General features: G+C 43.7%; 1 protein-coding gene across 1 annotated transcript; it reads left to right on the plus strand.

Moving 5' to 3' along the window:
- Nucleotides 1-1,348: 1,348 nt before the first annotated feature.
- Nucleotides 1,349-2,446, plus strand: LOC139441418 (uncharacterized). Its single transcript, XM_071222334.1, has one exon. It carries the CDS (start codon nucleotides 1,349-1,351, stop codon nucleotides 2,444-2,446), a length of 1,098 nt encoding a protein of 365 aa, XP_071078435.1.
- The last annotated feature ends 6,345 nt before the right edge of the window (nucleotides 2,447-8,791 follow it).

An 8,791-nucleotide genomic window follows, 5' to 3' on the forward strand; every position in this document is an offset into this window, starting at 1 on the left:
TAGATTAAGTCTCTGAAGGGCATTAGGGGCACGGGTGGCCCAGTCGTCTAAGGCGCCGCGATTCGCTGTGCAGAGTTGCGTCCCTTGGGCACGCCAGAAACCTATGATTGTGGGTTCGAATACCGGTACTCGTGTTTCACCGAAGTGGTAAACGTCTGAGACCTTCATCACTTCGGGCTTTCCTCCCACATTAAGCTGACACGCCGCGATATAACTGGAATACTGTTAAAAGCGGCGATAAACCCAACTCACTCACTCCATCTGAAGGGCATTAAAAAGTGATGCACATAAGGGAAAACATTATGGATGTCAACGTCTTTACTATGAGCAACACAACGTTTCGGAGTATATACTTAAGCTTACTCCGTCATCTGTAAATTATTACCGTTCTCATTGTATTCGTTTATGGGAAATGCGTGCCGATCAAGTATGTGCCATGAATTTAAGCGACATTGTACGATTCCGAACTTATCACGAGATCAGAGAGTTTATAATTCATGGTCAAATAGTGGTGACAATCAATCGAGGAAATAACACGCAAGGTCGCGCATGCACAGAACGGAAAATTTGGACAAGGCATTAACCAATCCGCATGCGCAGAAAGTAGCAGATAGTAGCAGGGAGATGTGGTAGATAGATGCCACGAGGTGTGTTATAGACAGTAGCAGAGATGTGCCAGATACCTGCCAAGAGGTGTGTTACAGAAAGTAGCAGACAGATGTGGCAAATAGTTCTCACGAGTTGTGTTATATACAGTAGCAGAGATGTGCCAGATACCTGCCCAGAGGTGTGTTACAGATTGTAGCAGAGAGATGTGGCACATAGTTGTCAAGAGGTGTGATATACACAGTAGCAGAGATGTGCCAGATACCTGCCAAGAGGTGTGTTACAGATTGTAGCAGAGAGATGTGGCATATAGTTGTCAAGAGGTGTGTTATAGATAGTAGCAGAGAGATGTGGCAGATAGTGGCAAATAGGCATGTTACAGATAGAAGCAGACAGATGTGGCAGATAGTTGTCAAGAGGTGTGTTACAGATAGTGGCTGAGAGATGTGGCAGATAGTTGCCACGAGGTGTGTTATACACAGTAGCAGAGATGTGCCAGATACCTGCCAAGAGGTGTGTTACAGATTGTAGCAGAGAGATGTGGCACATAGTTGTCAAGAGGTGTGTTGCAGATAGTAGCAGAGAAATGTGGCACATAGTTGCCAAGAGGTGTGTTACAGACAGTAGCAGAGAGATGTGGCAGACAGTTGCCAAGAGTTGTGTTACAGAAAGTAGCAGAGAGATGTGACAGACAGTTGCCAAGAGGTGTGTTACAGAAAGTAGCAGAGAAATGTGGCAGATAATGGCAAAGAGGTGTGTTACAGATAGTAGCAGAGAAATGTGGCAGATAGTTGCCAAGAGGTATGTTACAGACAGTAGCAGAGAGATGTGGCAGATAGTGGCAAATAGGTGTGTTACAGAAAGTAGCAGAGAGATGTGTCAGACAGTTGCCAAGAGGTGTGTTACAGAAAGTAGCAGACAGATGTTACAGACAGTTGCCAAGATGTATGTTACAGACAGTAGTAGAGAGATGTGGCAGATAGTTGCTATGAGGTGTATTACAGACAGTAGCAGAGAGATGTGGCAGATAGTTGCCAAGAGGTATGCTACAGAAAGTAGCAGAGAGATGTGGCAGACAGTTGCCAAGATGTATGTTACAGACAGTAGCAGAGAGATGTGGCAGATAGTTGCCAAGAGGTGTGTTACAGACAGTAGCAGAGAGATGTGGCAGATAGTTGCCAAGAGGTGTGTTACAGAAAGTAGCAGACAGATGTGGCAGACAGTTGCCAAGATGTATGTTACAGACAGTAGCAGAGAGATGTGGCAGATAGTTGCTATGGGGTGTATTACAGACAGTAGCAGAGAGATGTGGCAGATAGTTGCCAAGAGGTATGCTACAGACAGTAGCAGAGAGATGTGGCAGACAGTTGCCAAGATGTATGTTACAGACAGTAGCAGAGAGATGTGGCAGATAGTTGCCAAGAGGTGTGTTACAGACAGTAGCAGAGAGATGTGGCAGATAGTTGCCAAGGGGTGTGTTACAGAAAGTAGCAGACAGATGTGGCAGACAGTTGCCAAGAGGTGTGTTACAAATAGTAGCAGAGAGATGTGGCAGATAGTTGCTATGGGGTGTATCACAGACAGTAGCAGAGAGATGTGGCAGATAGTTGCCAAGAGGTGTGTTAGAGACAGTAGCAGAGAGATGTGGCAGACAGTTGCCAAGAGGTGTGTTACAGATAGTAGTAGACAGATGTTACAGACAGTTGCCAAGAGGTGTGTTACAGATAGTAGTAGACAGATGTTACAGACAGTTGCCAAGAGGTGTGTTACAGATAGTAGTAGACAGATGTTACAGACAGTTGCCAAGAGGTGTGTTAACGGTAGTAGCAGAGAGATGTGACAGACAGTTGCCAAGAGGTGTGTTACAGATACTAGCAGAGAGATGTGGCAGACAGTTGCCAAGAGGTGTGTTACAAATAGTAGCAGAGAAATGTGGCAGATAGTTGCCTAGAGGTGTGTTACAGACAGTAGCAGAGAGATGTGGCAGATAGTTGCCAAGAGGTGTGTTACAGACAGTAGCAGAGAGATGTGGCAGATAGTTGCCAAGAGGTGTGTTACAAATAGTAGCAGAGAAATGTGGCAGATAGTTGCCTAGAGGTGTGTTACAGATACTAGCAGAGAAATGTGGCAGATAGTTGCCAAGATGTGTGTTACAGACAGTAGCAGAGAGATGTGGCAGATAGTTGCCAAGAGGTGTGTTACAGATACTAGCAGAGAGATGTGGCAGATAGTTGCCAAGAGGTGTGTTACAGATACTAGCAGACAGATGTAGTAAATGGGAGGTGTATGACATAGTGTGACAGGGATGTGGTTGACATATAGGGACAACAAAATGGGTGCATATGTAGATAAAAGTGTTAAATAAAACATTAAAATTATATCTATTAATGTGCTTGTTATTTTAGAAGAATAATGAAGAAAATATAATCCTCAATTTGAGATGCGAAAGGAAAAGACAACTTGATGTTGTCCTCCATTCATACCTCAATGAACCGAAATAAATTCACAATCATTCCTTAAAGTTATTTGATTACAACACATTTGAACATATAACGTCCCATAACACTGGCTTATTAGTAAATCTCAAAGTGGGAACAAATAAAGACGTAAAACCAAGGAGAAATATGTTACTTTTTGAGTCAAACACAGGGTCACAATGGTAGCATGAAATAGATAGTACCACAGGAATGAAACTCTCTTATTCAAGGATTAAAACATACCCCTGGAGAAATGGAATGAAATGCAATGACTGTGAACTGTCAAGACGGACATAGATTGTGAGATGAACATAGATGTTGAGATGAACATAGATGATGAGATGGACATAGATGTGAGATGAACACAGATGGTGAGATGGACATAGATGGTGAGATGGACATAGATTTGAGATGAACATAGATGTTGAGATGAATATTGATGGTGAGATGAATATTGATGGTGATATGGGCAGAGGTGGTGATATGAGGCTATTTGATCGAGGGTTACACTGCCCCCAACCCCACTCCCATATACTATTTGACTAAATACCCAAGCAATAGAAACTAAGCGTTAAATGTGCTCTCGGTAAATCTGTGCCCACTTTATCAACTAACTGGTCAAACAACCAAACAAACAAACAATAGTACTACCTGGTCTACTTCCTTCCTGTGTGACAGACACCCACGTTCTATACAGCTGCACAGTTCAGTCATAGCCACGCCCACCTCGCGTCATAGTTCACTGGAGAAGAGATAGACCGTCGTGTAGCTGATCACTACGCTGTCGTGTGTACACTGTTGGGTGCGGTAAGTCATTTCAAATCAAATACGTTGGTAGTTTCTGAACAAAACACAAATTGGAGAAATATTTTCGCAATTTAACGCAAGCTTAAATCTTAGGGTCTGAAATAGTACGCCAACATTTATCAATGATTTCGCATATTTTGTTTATATGAATCGTTTTATGAAGGCTTTTGTCGCTTTTGAGTATTGTAATGCAATGTCAATTTGTACGACGAACATATAAATATTAAATATGGTTGTTCACACATAGTATAACTCAATGATTATTGTTGCGTCCCCTTTGACACAAGCTAAACCATGGTAGGAGAGGCATACTGTAACTAAAAGCGTTATGAGGCATAGCATATTAGTTTTCGACATTCCGGACACTTTGGTATATGCATGAGCCATTCACTTCAACCTCTTCTGACGTGTGAAAGGCAGCTGTGTTAAGCTAAGCGCAAGTTGAAGTGCTTATATTCAATTCAGTCATTTTCCTCAAGAATTCAAGATGCATGTTTCCACGTATTTACGTGTCTAATAATTGAATGACTTTTTTACTTTCTCTCATGGCATAGTTTCATAGTATTTACACTTTGATGTGGTGTCTTGGTTCATCGCCTCTGAGTCTACACTGACATCATTAGTTAAGCAGTTTTGTGAACAGCTCATAAGAGCCTGTTACTTGTGTGGTATTACACCGACTTCAAGTAAAGGACGTCACAGAGATCTGTTGTTGCTGTTGTTGAATTGGCCTATTCTTGAAAGGTGAATATAAACATATGAATAGGTGTTGAGGTAAAGTCATTGTCATTGACACTCTCTGGTTTTAGTGTGATTCCATTTCTATTTAATTAATTAATAAGCGCAATTCGTGAGTATAGGATCCCGGTGATCATAAATAACGAGTGTGTATTCACGGTAGGGAATTCTCAGGGGTTATCACAGGAAGCAGGAAGTTTTAGTCAGTGTCCATGTCAGGTTCTATTACGCAGTCTCGTGAGATCGTCACAAAGTGTCCTTCATTCGCCAAGGTGACGACTCGGTTTCGGGTAGAATAGCTGCATATCATGTCACGTTCACACTTAACACATTCACACATTTTAATTGAGGTAACCATTCAAGAACGATAACTCCTTGATAAGACAAACACACGGCAAATGATTCTTACTAACGTACACGTTACAATGATCGTTAAACAAATTGAATACTACAGATAGAGAAACTATGTATCTAAGATATATAACTCCAATATAAATGACACAGTAATAAGTTTCGTACCCTGTGTTACTACTCACTACTTAACATGTATACAATCCTTAAAACATATACTCACCGTTAGATTTGTGGTTAAACCCTAATTGCTTAAGGTGCGATCGTTGACGTGCTCTGATTGTTGTGAAGTGCAGTAGCTTTTAGCATTTTAAAACAAGCCAATCAACACAAGGGGTCGCGCAAGACAAAGAACATAAGACAGGCAATGACACAACAAACAATGAACGTATTTGTTTCTTCCAAAACATAGAGGGAGAATCGAAAGTATCACTCAGCTTTTTAAGCCTAAATTTACACAAGTCAGATTTATTTTTCCTACAGCAGGATTAGCAGTGATTTCTTTTTTTGCAGTAGATGTTTCTATTAGACTCTGTACATCAACGTCTAAATGTTCTCAATGCTGTTCGAGCATCCCGTCTAGCAATCTTACATTCGTCACGTAATGGGGCCTTGGTATGTTGATAATGCATAATTCTAGTGCTTTTCCTCACACAATCTGCAGAATCTAATATAACATGGACGAAATCATCTGTAGCCCCATCAATGTTAAAAATCCAGTTTACTCAAAAGTACACCATCCTTTCCTGCAGGCTGTTTAAAAACGTTTCACAAAGCGATTCATTCCAAACAGTCTTTTCTGTCAAGCAACCAGATGTTGGCTTATCATTTTGGTTGTTGATGTTTGGGAATTTACATGTTAATTCTAATGGTAAATGATCTGACTCTATACGATCTCCAATGTTGAGCATGTCAATGTATTGAAAAAGATCCGGAGAACAGATAAAGTAATCATTCACCCTACATCCCTGGTGAACACAATATGTATATTCCCCTTCTGCGCCTCATATACCCTGCCCTTAACAATAAATAGCTGGTATGAACAACTCATGTCTAACAATATCTGCCTAAATATGTTTATCACACCATCATGGGATTTACGATCATCAATAGGTAGATCTTCCTTCCCCGATTAAATATTGTCATGTGATGAAATTCTAATTCTCGAAAATGTAACAGACGTTTTCTCAAGGACTTCAGCCTTGTCAGTAGCAGTAAACACTTAAAGTTTATCCGAGGCAGCAACTATATGAGGCAGGGAATACACATTGTTGGTCCTAAATCTCTGAAGTGTATCTCAGTAATTTCGAGTAGTTATACATATTTTTGTTACTCAATTGCGTATTGCAATCCATTTATATTTGAAGGAAACCTAATTACTCAGACCTAAAGTGAGAACTTGCTTTACAGTTTTACAGATATAAAAAGGTAAATCTGACAAACCTAATGGTAAGCACATATGCAGTTTCCTGAAATATTGTACCTAAAGATCTTTAAGTTACTTCTCTCACTGTAAGCCCAACAACCCTGGTAACTTCTGCGTTCTCCCGGCGTCACACCCGGCAAATGTACGGGCACTGGCGGGTGGCATAGCTACTTAGCTATAGGGCTACAGAGCTACAGAGCTAAAGACAGAACTACAGAACTGTAGGCATAGAGAGCTATGTGGTTATATAACAACATACATATATCTACTGGGCTACATAGCTACACAGCTACAGTCATTCAGGGGGAACAGAGCATCTTATGTACACCGATACAGCGCTGCAAACTTAAGGAAGTCGCAGCACTGTATACGTAGATAACTGCAGAGCTACAGACCAACACACATAGGGAGCTATAGGCTTACATAACAACAGACACATATCAACTGAGTAACAGACCTACAGGACTACGATATGGAGCGCTACAGACCAATGATACAGCGCTGCAAATACAGGGGAGTTGCAGGGCTATATACGTAGACGACTGCAGAGCTACAGAGCTATGAGTATAGAGGGATGTAGAGAAGCCGGGATACAGAGGAACATACAGCTATATGGTTACAGAGCTACAAGGCTTCGTACAAAGAGGTATGTAGGTTACAGGGGTGTAGAGCTACAGAACTACTGAGAAGTACGTAGAAAGCTATTTATTCGACACTACCAGTGACATCTCTCCAATGGTAGCGCCTACAGCCGGCGACACTGCCAGTGCCATCTCTCCAATGGTAGCGCCTATAGCCGCCGACACTGCCAGTGACATCTCTCCAATGGTAGCGCCTACAGCCGCCGACACTGCCAGTGACATCTCTCCAATGGTAGCGCCTACAGCCGCCGACACTGCCAGTGACATCTCTCCAATGGTAGCGCCTACAACCGCCGACACTACCAGTGACATCTCTCCAATTGTAGCGCCTACAGCCGCCGACACTGCCAGTGACATCTCTCCAATGGTGGCGCCTACAGCCAGCGACACTGCCAGTGACATCTCTCCAATGGTAGCGCCTATAGCCGGCGACACTGCCAGTGACATCTCTCCAATGGTGGCGCCTACAGCCGCCGACACTGCCAGTGACATCTCTCCAATGGTAGCGCCTATAGCCGCCGACACTGCCAGTGACATCTCTCCAATGGTGGCGCCTATAGCCGCCGACACTGCCAGTGACATCTCTCCAATTGTAGCGCCTATAGCCGCCGACACTGCCAGTGACATCTCTCAAAGGGTAGCACCTACAGTCGCCGACACTGCCAGTGACATCTCTCCAATGGTAGCGCCTACAGCCGCCGACACTGCCAGTGACATATATCCAATGGTAGCGCCTACAGCTGCCGACACTGCCAGTGACATCTCTCCAATGGTAGCGCCTACAGCCGCCGACACTGCCAGTGACATCTCTCAAAGGGTAGCGCCTACAGCCGCCGACACTGCCAGTGACATCTCTCCAATTTTAGCGCCTACAGCCGCCGACACTGCCAGTGACATCTCTCCAATGGTAGCGCCTACAGCCGCCGACACTGCCAGTGACATCTCTTCAATTTTAGCGCCTACAGCCGCCGACACTGCCAGTGACATCTCTCCAATGGTAGCGCCTACAGCCGCCGACACTGCCAGTGACATCTCTCCAATGGTAGCGCCTACAGCCGCCGACACTGCCAGTGACATCTCTCCAATGGTAGCGCCTACAGCCGCCGACACTGCCAGTGACATCTCTCCAATGGTAGCGCCTACAGCCGCCGACTCTACCTTTGACATCTCTGCAAGGGTAGCGCCTACAGCCGCCGAAACGCGTGCAGGGATCCGATAACTACCTGCACACATCAGTACTGGCATTCCGATACCCAACCGAGTATCCTGTTTATAAAGGCTGGAGTGAAAAGGCCGCAACAGGCTAGCTCCGATCCGACTACCATGGCATCATGGCCTCATGGCCTCTTATAAAAATATTCTGTTTGAAAACAAAGCTACTAAAACACACACAAACACACTCACACATACCCTAGCACACACACATACACACACACACACGCACACACGCGCGCACGCACGCACGCACGCACGCACACACACACACACACACATGAATACACACACACATGAATACACACACACACATGAATACACACACACATGAATACACACACACACACGCACACATTTTGTATTCACACATTGGAGTGTTGGAGACAACAGCGTTTGACTGGGTGTCTAGCCGGGAGAGCCACATTTCAGAAATGGCTATTGCCGGTAAAGCCACAATTTCAGCTGAGTGCATTTCGTCTATTCTAGCGGGTAATTAATTAATCCGATTACCGATACCTTTATATGAGTGT

The sequence above is a fragment of the Haliotis cracherodii genome, unplaced genomic scaffold (genome assembly GCF_022045235.1).
Source record: "Haliotis cracherodii isolate W230 unplaced genomic scaffold, xgHalCrac1.p SCAF_40, whole genome shotgun sequence".
NCBI lineage: Eukaryota > Metazoa > Mollusca > Gastropoda > Lepetellida > Haliotidae > Haliotis > Haliotis cracherodii.